Source organism: Aquila chrysaetos, chromosome W (assembly GCF_900496995.4).
Source record: "Aquila chrysaetos chrysaetos chromosome W, bAquChr1.4, whole genome shotgun sequence".
In the NCBI taxonomy this organism is placed as follows: Eukaryota; Metazoa; Chordata; class Aves; order Accipitriformes; family Accipitridae; genus Aquila; species Aquila chrysaetos.
This window is the reverse complement of record NC_054457.1, coordinates 616649-632279: the sequence shown is the minus strand read 5'-3', so window position 1 is coordinate 632279 and position 15631 is coordinate 616649. Positions and strand designations below refer to the sequence as shown.

Below are 15631 nucleotides of genomic sequence, written 5' to 3'. Positions count from 1 at the left end.
TACAGAATTATATTTTTCTTGTGATTTTATTAAGTCACTCCTTACCTCCAGAATGCGTGAAAATATCTACTTTCCACTCAGATACACCACATTAACTTGTTGGAGGCGAATTTTTTTTTTGTCTATTTATTTGCCAGGTAAGATTGATGCAGTCTTATTAGCACTATATCTAGTTATAGGAAGAGATAAGGATGAGATGTTTTCTTTTTATTCCAATTACTAGACTTGTCACCTAACTGAATAATCTAGTTATAGGAAGAGATAAGGATGAGATGTTTTCTTTTTATTCCAATTACTAGACTTGTCACCTAACTGAATAACTGATATATTTGAGTAAATAGAAATCAGAAAAGCAGTGAACTTAACACATACAAACAAAATATGTATGTTCCTTATTACTATATACCACCTATGTAATTGAAGAGATTAAAACTACGGTGTTAAAAAGGAGAAAGTTAAATACTCCACGTCAGTCTCCGATGTATATTCTTTCATTGCCACGCCTAGCGGTTTATTTATCCAGCCGGATGGGGAGATTTCGCATTTTAAAATATGGGTGTTAAATAAATTTCTCAAATCTCAGTAGGAACAGTCTTCCTGGAACTGTGCTCTTTCCCTAAACAGAAATGTATCTGAAAAATGCTTTATACTGGCGTTAACTTCGCTTTCGGGGTAACCCCGATAATTCCTGTCTGACTGCATAAGTTACAATACAGTACGTTATACTTGGGCCCCGCATTTTTAAGTTTATGATCTTAATATTATGCCAAAAGACTATACATACATACACACAAAGCTGGAGGGAATGGGGGAGGTGACTTTTGCGTATAAAAAAGTTTGCATTTGGACGGGGGAGAGCGGGGGGGGGGGGGGGGTCAGGCATACCTTATATTAAAATAGGTTTTTCCCCATAAAAGACTTGTTGTCATAGTTCTGACGAAAATTAATTGATAGAAGCCATCCTCTCAATTTAAAGCAACTGCTTTGCTGTCGAGAGCTTCCCCGCAGTCTGCCAGCGAGGAGACAATCGGAGATGCTGCCTTTGACTTAGCCAGAGTGAGATACAGATACTTAGATAAATAAGCAAATAGGAAAACGATGTTCTTAAACGTATTTGAGAATAGATGACAAGATACTCGAGCTTTCCTGCCGCGCTCAGAAAGGCTATTTTCGGAACATCTGACGGCTGCGTTTCTGATCAGCTACGATCGTTCTTGCCTCGGATGAGTTTAAACTTCATAAAGTTACTTTCAAAGAAGTATATTTATTATAGCTACAAAATACTGCATGCATCCTAATGCCGTAAAGCAGCGATGATCATCATATTTAGCTCTGACTAGAATGAATAAATTGGGATCTGTAGCGGCTAGCAGCCTTGTCCTTCATTTCTAAAGGAATCATATTTTTCGAGTGGGTTGATTAAAATAAAAACACGTGTTTATGTTTTTCTATTTCTTAACTCCAAATTACACCTAACGAAAGGATATAGTTTGATTTGTCATTTGTGTTTAGGCTATGCCGATATGGAAAAGTAAACAGTAGCCGAAGTCACTTGATTTTTTTTTTTTTAAGCAAATAGTGCTCAGAAGCATAGCTGTAATTTACAATGAATTAAAATTGATTCTTTTCCATATTTTCTTGCCTGATGAAATGTGAGGTTGTTAATTATTGAGGGAGGCGCTTTTCATTGAAGCAAACAATATTATAATACAGCACTGAGGAGCGGGAATGTGAATATTAATATCCGATATTTCAGGACTACTACCTAGAAATAATAATAATTAAAAAAAAGCAGCGCGAACTAGCTAGGCAAACAAAAGTTACATTTGATAAACGCTGGGAGCGTGTGCGAAGTGCAAAAAGCAATTACGGTGCTCTGCATACAGCAGGCCCCCTTAACTGGATGGATGTTCAATAAATACATAAATATCAAATTGCAAACCTTATCAGCCATTTACGCCAAGCCACCCTGCTGACTTTAGCAGTTTAATCTTATTTTATCGTGTTTCTCGCTCCAAATATAATTATTCTGATAAAAGAAGATTCTGTTCCTAAATCAGAGCAGAATTTGTTTATATTACAGCCTCATTCAATCAAGGCTTGAATTTAGCTGAGAGGTTGGAAAGTTCTCTACCCTTTTTTCCCAGGGTCACAGCACTGGAGAATTAGGTTTATATTGCTTCCAAACGCGACACGCCCCGATCCCGGGGACCTTACTCAGGTAGATCGGCCAGCGTGGGCAGGAGGTGGGGAGTGGGGGGGGAGGGGAGAGCCGACCCCAGCTAGGATCCCAGGATCGGGCTCGCCGGAAAGGGAAAGTGGGGGGGGAGATGATCTTCCAGTGCCTAGCCCCTTGGCAGGCGCTCCTGTACGAAATTCAATCTCTATTTTTTATAAGTAAGCTGTTTAAATAAATTTTATTAGGGGCAACCAATGTATTTTCTGGTAGGTCCCTTTGTTCTACGTGTGTGTAAGAATCTAAAACCTATTTACTGAGGGAAAAATCACTGGATCCGTCATAGAAAATCCTTTTACTTTGCTCTGAAGTGATTTCTGAAGATACCCTTGTCACTCTGAAGATTTTGGGCCATAGTGCTAAAGCCTTTCCTTGTTAGGATCTTCAGTTCCTATGATCATGTGGGGAATACCGTAAATTATAACAGGGAATGGACTTGACTGGCAGTTTTCTGTCTACACTGGGAAAATGGAAAGATGACAGGGAATAAAATCCTTGGAAATACATCTCCAACACTGCCCGGATGAATTCAGATACTTGACAAAACAAGGGTGTGCAGAAGCGGAATGTGATTAGGGTATAGACCCCATTGTCATTTTCTTTCTGACACGCTGAAATGTCAGCCCCGCTCGCTCTTTACTCTCCCGCAGACTTCCTTCTCTGATTTCCCCCCTTCCCTTAAGACGACTGTGCTCTGGAGTCTTGGAAGAAACATTTTAGTTTGTTTATACTGCTATAAAAATCAACAGCATTAGAAAAGTCATAAAATGAAGCGCACTATCAATCACACCGCAACATTGTTATTCAGCAGTTACTAACAGAGATTGATAATCCTTTGATTTCATCCCATTGTTATTACTCTGATGTGTCTGCATATTGACTATTACACATTTATTTATCGACCTGAAACATGCAAAACCACGGAATAGATACACATGCACGCCCCGTGACTGTCCGCAGCACGCTCCGCAGAAGCCGGCCGCAGGCACCAGTGGCTACAGCTAAAACTGAACCCCCAAAGCCCCCGGCCGACCCCAGACCACTCCCGTAACTCCGGCGCGGAGCTGCGGCGCCCGCGCCCAGGTAGGGCCAGACCCGCCACAGCCGCGAAAGGCTGCGCGCCCCGCGGCTCCCACCGACCACTGCCTGCCTCCCCGCCGGCGGGCGCCCGGCCCGGCCGCGCACCGCGCCGCCGGCGGCTCCCCAAGCTCCGCTCCGCAGGTCCCGGCGCTCGGCAGCGGTCCGGGGGCGCCTCTCGGGAATTTTCACCACCGGGGCTTCACCTGCTGCCCTGGAGCTGCACATAGATAATAATTTTCAAAGGAAAAAAGCAAAGCAAATGAGCCATTCTCGCCGTTCCCCATCCTACCGGAAAAGAAAAAAAAAACAAACCGAAACTCCCACCCCACCTCCATCTCTTTCTTTTGCTCTCTGTGTCTCTCCAGCTAAATTGTGGCCTAGCTCTGGGTCTCTCTCCCTGCTCGTAGCGGCCGTTCCCGGGCACCCAGGTTCATTGCAACAGCCCGACGTCTCGAAAGTTGAATTGAATCAATATGTAGCCAAAGATCTGAGCAGGGAGGAGGGAAAAAAAAAAAGCATCAAAACTTCCCTAGAGACTGGTCGGCCGGTTCCTTTGTCTCCTTGTTCAGTCGCTGCCGAAACCCCTGCACATCTGAGCTGCAAACAAAACCACTCTTGCATCTCTTCACACGCAGCATTTACAGTGTTTTGTGTAAAAGTCAATTGGATGGTGGGGAAAAAAAAGGCTGTTGGCTCTGTATTATTTAACACAGACTTCAGTGGCCTCCCTTTTTGGTGGAAGCTTTATTTGCACTAAATGAATAATCTTAATTGCATCACTTTTGAATTAAAAATCAATGTTAATCATGTTGGAAGTAGTAAATATCAGTTTTCATTGTGCCCGAGTAGAGGGTATTTTTCTTTTTTTTTTTTTTTCAAATAAAAATACAAGTCAAATCACTTTTAAAGGGCATTATGTTCTGCTACAAATATAATTTAAACGGTTTGTTTAGGAGCGGATCAGAAATGGTACAGAATTTTGCACTTAATTTCCTCAGGTATCATTTACAATAAGATCCTCTTGGCTTGACAGCCAAGTCTAAACAGTAGTAAATTAGTACAAATGTATACTGATTTTACTCTAATAATCGTAATGAAAGCTTATAGATTTGGCACTAATTACATAAATGCCTAATGATCTTGAAAATTACTCTGGTTAGAAATATATTACTAATCTAAACTTTGTTGTTGGCTGGCTTTGAAAAATCAGAACATTATAAATGGTTCGCTTCACTTGTGCAAAGCACTTTGTTCAAGTAGTTTAACATATTCGAGACGAAAATAAAAAGCATTTAACTTTATTTACTGCTTTAAATTGAGTTTGTAGGCGAGCCGAACTTGGAAATTTTACCCGAAAAAATAGGGCTTACGGGCTTTTAAATCCCAGCCAGAGAGGAAGCGCTCCCTGGGTGGCCGGGACATGCAGTGTTTGGTTCCCTTTTCCCCGAGTTGCGGTGTACTTGTGTATCAAGCCGAGCCGGGAAGGAGGTGGCGGGGAGCCCCGGAGGGCCAGGGGAGCCTGTGCGGCCCGGGCCGCTCGGGGAACTCGCGGAAGTTTCTCTTTCCTCGCCTCCCCGCCGCCGTCGGGGCCAGGCGGCGGCGGACAGGCGAGAGCCGATCCGTGGTCTCCGCCGCCGCCGCCCCCCCCGCCACCGCTCCGCGCAGCCGCCCGCGCTCACCCACTTACATTCCCCCCCCCCCGGTGGGCGCTGGGCTTGCAAGCCATCCCCGGGAGGCAGACCTGGTCGGGTCCGAGGGTGCGCTCCGAGGAGGCATAAAAAGAAAAAAAAAGAAGAAAAAACAATAAATCAGAGGTGACCCGGACCGGGAGGAGGGTGTCAAATGTGCATTTGGAAAAGGGCGCAGGGCAGAGGGGGAAGGAGGGCGGCGAAGGCAAGCGGAGCAGGGGAAGGGAGCGGCGGCGCGGGCCGGGGCGGCGGGAGGCCGGGGAGGCGGCGGGCGGAGCGGGGCGCTCCGGGCGCTGACATTTGCAGGCGGCCCTCCTGATTGGTCCCTGCGCCGAGCTGCTCACGCGTTCACTGAAGTGTTAAGCACCTCCCCGTCTCTCTAAAGGACATTATAATGCAAGAGATCCCCTTTTTAACCACACACCGAATTTTCTTTCATTTAGGAGATCTCTCTATATATCTATATCTTATATCTATTTTAAATGAGTTAAGGCCGCTAAAATTTGGGGGGGGGGGGGGAAACAACCTTCACCCTGGAGCGGTGTGCGATGCTGTCTCATGCCGACCTCCTGGACGCCAGTCTCGGTGAGTTTCCACCAGCATCCCCCCCGCCCCGCGGCGGCTGCACCGGCGACGGCGGTGGCGAGCGGGAAGGAAGCCGGGGCAGGAAATTGACAATTTGTTCCTTATTTTACCTTAATGCGATCTAAATGGGCTAATTCCTTTAAAAGTAATTGTACTGTATTAAAGTTTAATGGGATTTAACACCGTCTTAAAAAAAAAAAAAAAGAGAGGGCGACCTACGGAGTATGTAGATCTACAGCGAATTGTAGATCATTTAATTTTTCTCTCCCCTGTTTTTATATACATACCTACACATTAGTACTATGATTTATTATTATTATTATTATACAGATGAGCTCGATGGTATTTACGAAGTAGTTCTGGGTGGCCTTTTCCTGCTCGCCTGCTCGCTTTCCTCTCCCCTTTCGTTTTAAAATATCTGTATCTACCTATTTATGGTTATTCATGCATTTGTTCAGAGGAGCGGAGGAAGGAGAGGGGAAAGGTGACCAGGGTGACCGAAGTCCCCGCACATCTGTCGGAGAGTTAAAACTCCCGGCAGCAGGGCGGCTCGAGTGTTATTTCTTTCTCTCCGTCTCTTTCTTTTATCAGCCCCACTGGAAAACCCAAGCCGAACCCGGCAAAACTTGCCCCCGCGCCCCCCCCCTCCCCGGTCTCGCAAAGAGGAGGTCCGGCAGGGAGCTGGTTATGTAAGCAGGAAGAGGAGCTGCTCCGTATAAAGTTTTCTCTTCCCCCGCCCCGAGTTGCGCCGGGTCGCGGGCTCTGCGCGCCGCGGAGCCGAGCCCGTGCTGCGGGGCTGGCGGGCGGCCGGGGGGCGGCCGCGCTGGCTGGATGTCTCTCGCTGGCTCGGTGCGCTGGAAAGAGGCTCTGATGGATACATGCCCGGCTGCAGGGGAGTGACCGCAGCTCCTTTGCTTCTGCAGGGATGAAAGATGCGGCCGAGCTCCTGGGACACCGGGAGGCTGTGAAGTGTCGGCTAGGCGTAGGGGGCTCTGATCCGGGGGGACACTCAGGAGACATGGCTCCCAACTCGGACACGGTGGAAGGGACCACCCTACTGCCGGGGGAGGACATAACCACGGTGGGATCCAACCCCAGCTCCTTAACCGTCAGTGCCAAAGACCCCGACAAGCAGCAAGGCCAGCAGGGCGGCCAGAACACCAGCCAGGCTGGGCAGCAGCAGGGGCAGCAGAAGCAGAAGCGGCACCGCACCCGCTTCACGCCGGCGCAGCTCAACGAGCTGGAGAGGAGCTTCGCCAAGACCCACTACCCAGACATATTCATGCGGGAAGAGCTGGCCTTGCGCATTGGCCTCACCGAGTCCCGGGTGCAGGTATGAGCAGCCGCCCCCGCGCAGAGCTCGTCCCCACCGCGCCCGCCGGCCCCTTCCCCGGGCGCACCGACGACGACGAGGCCAGGCACAACGGGGGTGGGGGGTGTGGGTGCCCCCAAACCTCAGCCCGACGGCGGGAGAGGAAACCTACCCCTGAACGCAACGGTTTGCACAGGAAGACTTTAAACCGCTTCCCCTTCACCCGCCCCTTTCCGCGCGCGAGACTTAAGCTGTCCCCGCTGGAGGGTGGAGGGGCCGGGGGCGGTGCGCCCCGGGGTGTCCTCTTGCCCCCTACCCACCTGCAACGCGGTGGTCCCGAGTGGAACGCGGGCAGAGTTTCTCCCGCTCCACAGCCCAACCCGGGGCAGGAAAGAAGCCGGGGAAGCACAGCCCGAGACGGGCGAGTCTCAGCCCTCGCAATAGCTAGGCGCTAAGAGACAAACCAAAACCGCGGGGAATTGCCCGGTGCGGAGTTCCGGCGGCAGCGAGGCCGCGGCTCTGCCCAGGCGCCCCGCGGGGGGAAGGGGTGGGGGCGCGGGGCCGCTGTCCAAGGTGCTGCCGGTGGCATGGCCGCAACTGCCGTGACGGGCCGTCTCCCTGGCTCCGCCGCAGGGAGGGTCAGAGTGGGGGGCGGAGGAAGACACACAGGTTTGTGAAAAGGCACTTCGATAAAAAGCACTTGTATTTGGAATCGGAGTTTCCCCGTACTGGCTTTTATAATGCATGGGGACGGCAAAGCTAACGAGTAATTTCAACATCTAGGGTGTACTTTGTTCTCAAAAGTGTGTACATATATACACACACATATATATATTTGTACACAGGCACATAAGAAACCATTTAGTCAAATAAATGTAAATTAAATTTGGAAAAGGGGGAGATGGATCTAACTGCTAGGCTACTCAGATGCGGCTTTTGTGGGTAGAGGGTTATTTTAGCGACTTTCTGGGCGAGCCTCTTCAGAGGAATGAAAGCGTGTACAATGGAATCATTTGTGGGATGTGCTTTCCCTGCTCAGCACAGTGCACCGGGAATGCCGCCGCACTTCACCGGAGCAGGTGTTCAAAATTCCTCTCGGCAAGCCTAGGCTCCTCAGATAAATAAAGACACATCAAAAGAAATCCCTAAATGAACGTTTTTATGAACAGAAACTGACTCCGTTCTCGAATGCGACAAAAAATGCACGTCTGCCTTTAAAAAGTAAACCAATTTGACTCAGCCTACACAGGACTATAATTAGTTTAAATTAAGAATGAAATTAGATTCACAAATAAAATATAATTGGACAACTGACTCTATGAAAAAAGAAAACGAGGTCTATTAAACTTTATTGGGTTTCCCAAAGGTTAATGATACCAATTTCAATATTAGGAGTGTGGTAAATGAAGTAAAATATAAAATATAAAATAGAAATAGTTATTTTCTAACAGCACATTAAAGAAATTCGTAGGAAGAAAGACAAAGTGTTTTAATGGTCTCAGCATAATCTTAAACCAATCATAATAGCTCGTGACTGCTGATAAAAACAGTTTAATAGAGTGGCAATTTAAATATTTTTACAATAATGTTCTGTAGTTTAAAAAGTAATCAGATCAACATAACCTTCTTAATTAACACTTCAAAATTATAACAATTATGTAATAACGTAATTTATGTAAAATGTATTTACTTCACAATCCACTGTATCAGTGCTCCTTGACCAAATTTAAATTAAATATTAATTGGTTTATGTTCTTATACAAGTACTTTATAGTTTTCTTTATAATTAACAGATTGCCTACACATTCCTTGCAGTATATGGGCTCCACACTGATTAAGGAATGATCTAAATAGTTAATTTATGGCGGCTGTATATGTTTTTAAGGGCTTTAGATGCCAGAATAAATTATCTCTTTCCTCCTTTTAGATCTATATTTGATGTATATGATACATTTAAATAATTATTAAAGCAGCTGGTGCTTAAACGGGAGTCCAATTGCTCTCTGATATTGCTCCGCTTTTCAGGCTGGTATAATAAAACCATTCTTTTTATAGCATGCCATTATTATAAACCAATTCCAGAATTATTTATAACCTGGAATGGCTTATTAAACAGCAATGCAAGAATCATGCAAATTATGCAATCAAATGCAATATAATAAGCATAATCATTAGTCTCTAGCACGGATTAATTAACTTTCATTATTTTATTTACATAAAAACCAAATCAGTGAAATAACTTCTGCACAATCAGGCTTGCCTTTCAATATTTCATACGAACAAAAATAATGTCCTGTAATTCCATTGACTGTGTCCCCCACAATGGTCCCGTCACCTGCCACATCTTAATAGGAGACAAGCTGAGAGTATTTTCTAGTTTTCTAATGGAATGAGAAATTGCGTTTTCTTCCTCTCCCAGCACTATTAAAGTGTAATGAATTCGGCCCAGAGTTCACGGCTGGCTGATCGAAATGAATCTGAAATCTGAGCTTTAATACAGCTCTCCAGATTTCCTACCAAATCTTCACATTAATCATCCACTGGATTCCAATGAGATCTTCATAAAGCTTTGGCTCCTAAAAAAAAAAAGTTATATTCTCTCCCCTTCTCTCTCTCTTTCTAACCCATTTATAGATGGGGAATTAAATGGGCTATATATTTTAAAATACATTTACAGTATGTCTATATTACTGTAACAGCAGATATCATCAAGGTAGATTTTTAGATTCCAACCTCTATTAGATTCTCACCGTTGTATTAATAATTTTCAGGGGCTAGTTGCATTTTAAAAGGAATCCAAAGTTGCCAAATGCTCACGGTTAATATATGTCTAGAGTTGTCATGTGTGCATTTTCAAAATCTCCTCCAGGTTTTCCCCGTGTTTTAATCTGTCATGCACTAGTTTTCAACTGGAAACATTCACATTTTAAAAGCATATGCAGCATAGCTATGAACTGAGGCGATCAGACCTGATGGAGATTCTTTACACGAGTAAACCATGAAACATAAAAAGATTTTGTAGCCACAATTTAACTATTAACCCTAAAACATAATTGAACGCGATTTTTCGATTGTCCATATACCATTTAATTCCTTAACGGCTGTTCATTCCCGCTAACAGGCGCCCGTATTTCTCAGTTTAGGTACGTAGCATTAAACGACAAACTCCAGCAGGTCCGAGCATTGCGCTAATCTGGATTTCAAGTGGACCCGTTTTTTCCTCTCATAACAAACATCCCGGTGCTTTCGGTAACGGTGCAGCGAGACCCACGAAATTATCCCTGCCGGCATCGTGAGCACCCGCTTACCTAAACCACCTCTGTTTTTTTTTTAAAAAAAAAAACAAACGCGGGAGGTTTGGCCGGAGGGTTTCCTGCCCGCGGAGCAGCCCCGGGACCTGAGCGGCGCCGGGCGTGGGGGCTCGCCCGGGGAAAGGCTTCCCGCCCCGCCGGCGCCCTGCTCCGATGCCAGATCGGGAGTGCTTCCACGCAGGGGCAAGAGCCGTGGGCCGGTCATTTATTTTTGCTTTGTGTTATTGTTTTTTTCAGGGGGAGGCCAGGCTCCTCTCCCGGAGCCTCCTCCTGAGCGAGGGAGGCTACAGACAGCTCAATCCCGGGAGAGACACATAGATCTCTTTCATTATAAAAAGTTTCAGCGACTTCATTAACCCGCCACGGGGACACGCGTGGGGCTACAGCAGGGCCATGAGTGTGAAGAGCAGGCATGGAAGAGACAATGGCCGGGGAGGGGTCTTGGGGGGGCGACAGGAGATAAAGAAGGCCGTGACAGGTACCGAGAGGAGCGGGCGGAGGGTTGGGGAGGGAGTAAATCCCGTTTAACCAAACCGCACCTTCATAAAAGGTTCGCCTCGGTCGCACCGACGGGCGCGGAAATCGGTGACATCGACAACACCGAGCCCTCCGCTCCGGCGGTGCCAGCGAGCCCCGGCAACCCCGCTCGCTGGGAGGGCCGGGCAGCCGCGGGCCCCGGCCGAGCCCTGCCGGGGGACCCGCTCCCGCGGCGCCCCCTACCGCCGTCCCGCCGGGTCCGGCCGCGGCGCGGGTGTCGCTAACGGTGTGTGTCACTGCCCGCCGCCCGCAGGTCTGGTTCCAGAACCGGCGGGCCAAGTGGAAGAAACGGAAGAAGACGACCAACGTCTTCCGCGCCCCGGGCACACTGCTGCCGACGCCGGGGCTGCCGCAGTTCCCCTCGGCCGCCGCCGCCATGGGCGACGGCCTCTGCTCCTTCCACGCCAACGACACGCGCTGGGCCGCCGCCGCCATGCCGGGCGTGTCGCAGCTGCCGCTGCCGTCGGTGCTAGGCAGGCAGCAGGCCATGGCGCAGTCCCTCTCCCAGTGCAGCCTGGCGGCCGGGCCGCCGCCCAACTCCATGGGCCTCTCCAACAGCCTGGCGGGCTCCAACGGCGCCGGGCTGCAGTCGCACCTCTACCAGCCCGCCTTCCCCGGCATGGTGCCCGCCTCCTTGCCCGGCCCCAGCAACGTGACGGGCTCGCCCCAGCTCTGCAGCTCCCCGGACAGCAGCGACGTGTGGCGGGGAACCAGCATCGCCTCCCTCCGCCGCAAAGCACTCGAGCACACAGTCTCCATGAGTTTCACCTAACAGCCGCCGCCTCTCCTCGCCCGGCGTCCCCGGCCCGGCCCGCCCCGCCCCGCCGCCTTCCCCTCACCTTCCACTCACCTGACTTACCAGGGAGTCGACTCAGGATCTGAAATCAGATGCCAACTGACTGGTTTGTGGGACGAGAAACACCCCTCCACCCCTTAGCCCCCGCACACACTCCCGCGGCCCGGCCTGGCCCACCTGGCGGCCGCCTCTCCCCGGCGGCGGAAGGACTCGCCGGACCCCGGGGCCTCCCCGAGCCCGGCTCTGCCTGCCTCCCTCGTCAAAACCCGGCGCACCCGCCAGCCACCTGACCGGCTTTGCAAAGAAACGCGGTTTGGGTTTTTTGGTGTTTTTTTTTTTTTTTTGTGGGTTTTGTTTGTTTGGTTTGTTTTAATTTAAGAGCAGTGATCTTCCGCCGGCCCCGTCCGCAGCGAAGGCAGGAGCTGGACGGCGCCCGGTCCGAGGGTGCCGTCGGGAGGTGGCCGGGAGGGTTCGTGGAGTGGTACGAAGACCCCAGAAGGAATCAAATCCATTTTGATAAAGCATTTATAAGTGAGCGAGAGAGGAAAAATAAAAAAAGTAATGTTGCTTTTTGTAAAACATAAAAAAAAGCAAAACAGAAAAAAGCAAGAGAACTTCCCTTTTTCGGATCTTTGATTTCGTGACAGTTGAGTTGCCAATCTGCCCCACGTTTATTTACGCATATATTTATGTTCCTGCTGCTATTGTCCCTCTTGCATCTTTGGCTTCCGCCGCGGCCACGGCCCCGGCCCGGCTCCGCGGTCCACCCGCCTGCATGTGCTGGTCACCCCGCCGCAGGGCAGGGACACTGGAGGATTGAACAAACGATGTGAAATAGGATGTTTTGTGTAGATAAAGCATTCTTGTTACATACTGGTCGATTCATGATATGTTTTAACTTATTGTCTGTGCTTATTTATTGAATTTGGGGTTTCTTAATAAATGTTTGAGCTAATATAAAACATATTATTTGACTTTTCCGGACACGTTTATATCAAGTTAATGTAAATGGATAAATAAAATAATTTTCAGTATGTGATATGAAGAATTGTGGGGTTTGGTGTGGTGTGTGAGATATGAGAGGTGTCTTGAACCACAGGCAAAAAAAAGACTTCTTTTTTTGGGATTCACTGATTCCTTTGTCATATGTTTGGGAATGGTTTGGTTGCTTGAATTTTGCATTGAAGCCTTTAATTTATCTCAATTTTAATACTTCATGATTAATAAACTTTTGTTAATCTTTCTGCGTAACTGGCCTTTAAACTGCAAGAAACAAAAAGTTCCGCTGCGAAGCAAGACAGAGGTGAAGAGTGAGCGGGGACACCTGCCCTGGGGCTGGGCCGTCAGCGAGCACCGCCCACCCCGGAGAGCCGCGGGGCCGGTGCGGGGCCGGGAGATGAGGGCCGGGACTGGAACGGAAGCGGGAGCGGAGGGGCGCTTTGCCACAGACCTTTTTGCTGGCTCTGAAATGAGTGCGCGGCTGCTGGCAGGGCTAATCCCACGGAAGAGGGATGTACTCCCTTCGATGTACTCCCTTCCAAACTTTGACACGGGGGAAAAAAAGTGCAGGACTTTGGCAAGCATCTTACAGCCTGGTTTGGGTTTATATTTTTCTTTTTTTCCCCCTCCTTTCTTTTTTTTAATGCAATGCACTGAGATCTCTTCCACTTATATATCAATTGCACACCTCTTAATTACATGCCTGAGAGTGCCCAGCTCCATAAGTACCCACAGAAGAGTCCTTGCCTGTTCCAAAGTGCATATTATGTATGCATATTTAATTTAAAAGAGAAATAAAAGGAGAATAAATTATTGGAGATTCAGGCTGGGAGTGAGTCCGCTGGGGGTCACCTGAGGAAGCAGCCCTGAACCCTTCTGCAGGAGCCTGCTGGCCCAGGTGCCAAAACAACCTGGGATGCTCTTCCTGAGGTAGGTCAGGCCAGGCAAGACAGGGTCCATACCATAATCCATACCATGAGTAATGCCTGGGGTAAGAAGGCATGATGCCCTGTCCCTCCTTCCAACCCTCCCTCTACTCCCTGGCCTGGCCTTGGGCCAAGCAGTTGCCCCCCTGCACCCAGGCTTGGCTCTGAGTTTGAAATTTGTGATCAGTTTAGATCAGCCCTCAAAGATGTGGGCACATGGGGCACGTATGGAGCAGGGCTGATCAGCATGCCCCCAGCCCCCTATCCCACAGGTGCCCCTGTGTGGGCCAAGGGGAGAGGCTCACGCATTGCACAGCGGCACCTTCCCTGTGCTGTGGCCCGCTGGGAGGAAAAGCAGGTCTCCACTTACATGCAGAGGCATGCAAATCTCACTCTGCTTCTCCCAAATGTATGGAAGGTTGTTTACAAGCATGTAATTTTTACAGCTGCTTTATATTGCTATAAGCAAGACAGCTTTATGATGCAGGAATGTCGTAAAGTGCAGTATGGAAGATCTTTAAAAAATATGTGCTTTTTAATGGTAGAGGAAAATGCTTTCTCTGACTGGGGGCAGGGGATTGAGATGCAACCTGTAAGATCCAACTCTTGACACCAAATGTTGCAAATCTATGGAAAGGGCCTTACAAGGGTCCTTCTGGTTAATTCTTGCTCCTAAAACATCCATAATTTCTTCCATATTCTAATGCAACTGTTGTCCTGGTTATGAGCAAAGCTTTTTGATCATACCCAATTTTGATACAACATTTGTTTCCATGGCAATAGATCTTTGTGTTCTGAGTCCTTGAGATTTTTGAAATTATACGTACTCTTAGCACCAGCTGAAGCTTTGCAACATAAAACATCTAAGCTGACGCTCTTATGTCTTTAACATGGATGGAAGGAAGGGGACTGCAGGTTTCACTCATACATGTTACAGATTGTATGTGAATGATTTTATTACAAAATCTCACCCTCGCTGATATTAAAAGATAAAAATTAAACAGCACTGACTAGTTCTACCTAACAACAAGAACAGCTTTGCTTCATTCACATAAAGCAATCAAAATAAATGAGTGAATTCCATATAAATCGAGAGAGAACATTTATGCCTGTGGTGGGTTGACCCTGGCTGGGTGCCAGGTGCCCACCAAAGCCGCTCTATCACTCCCCCTTCTTAGCTGGACAGGGGGGAGAAAATATAACAAAAGGCTCGTGGGTCAAGATAAGGACAGTTTAATAAAGTGAAAGCAAAGGTCGCGCGCGAAAGCAAAGAAAAACAAATGATATTATTCTCTACTTCCCATCAGCAGGCGATGTCTGGCCACTTCCTGGGAAGCAGGGCTTCAGTACGCGTAGTGGTTGCTCCGGAAGACAAAAATGCCTTCCCTTCCGTCTCCCTTTACTTAGCTTTTATATCTGGGCTGACGTCATATGGTATGGAATATCTGTTTGGTTAGTTTAGGTCAGCTGTCCTGGTTATGTCCCCTCCCAAGATCTTGCCCTGCCCCAGCCTGCCATTGAGGGAGGGGGCAAAAATGTTGGGGAGACAGCCTTGATGCTGTGCCAGCGCTGCTCAGCAGTAGCCAAACACTGGTGTGTTATCAACACCTTTCTAGCTACTAATGCAGAGCACAGTTCTATGAGGGCTGCTATGGGGACTATTAACTCCATCTCAGCCAGACCCAATACAATGCCAAATAACAATTAGCCTATTACTGACTAAGTACCTAACACCAGGCACTGGGACTGTTACAATCTGGGCTTATTTGCTTACATTAAGGTGCATTTTAACTTTGAGCAATTCCACCCAGCTTGTAAATAGACTGAGATTTGTTTGTATATATGGATTCATTTCCACACCAGCACATATCCACATAGGTTTACTTCCCTCTAAACACAACATCACCTCTAATGTCTAAGGAATATACATAATGATAATGTCACCGAACCTTTTATTTGCTCTCTTGATGAAATGCTTTGACACTCTCTCTCTCTCTTTCTCCTCTCTTCCCCCCCTCAAATCCCCCTGGAAGGCAGAATCTGCTCTTACCCATTGCTGGAGATTGCATTCACTGAGCAATTACTAACATTGGAAGAAAGTTTGTGCAAGGCAAGGGATCAGATAACATTGCAGCACAGCTTATATTATTGTACTAGCAGC

The 15631-nt window shown here is 47.9% G+C and overlaps 1 protein-coding gene across 1 annotated transcript; it reads left to right on the top strand.

The window, feature by feature from the left end:
* The first annotated feature begins 5552 nt into the window (after window positions 1-5552).
* Window positions 5553-11521, top strand: LOC121232786 (homeobox protein orthopedia-like). Its single transcript, XM_041121245.1, has 3 exons — window positions 5553-5589; window positions 6513-6922; window positions 11003-11521. The coding sequence occupies exons 1-3, from the start codon at window positions 5553-5555 to the stop codon at window positions 11519-11521; spliced, it is 966 nt and encodes a 321-aa protein (XP_040977179.1).
* The last annotated feature ends 4110 nt before the right edge of the window (window positions 11522-15631 follow it).

Coding starts and splice junctions, on each gene's coding strand:
- LOC121232786 (XM_041121245.1), top strand. CDS start 5,553: ATGCTGTCTCATGCCGACCTCCTGGACGCCAGTCTCG. Junction 5,590..6,512: donor CCTCCTGGACGCCAGTCTCG/GTGAGTTTCCAC, acceptor TTGCTTCTGCAG/GGATGAAAGATGCGGCCGAG. Junction 6,923..11,002: donor TCACCGAGTCCCGGGTGCAG/GTATGAGCAGCC, acceptor CGCCGCCCGCAG/GTCTGGTTCCAGAACCGGCG.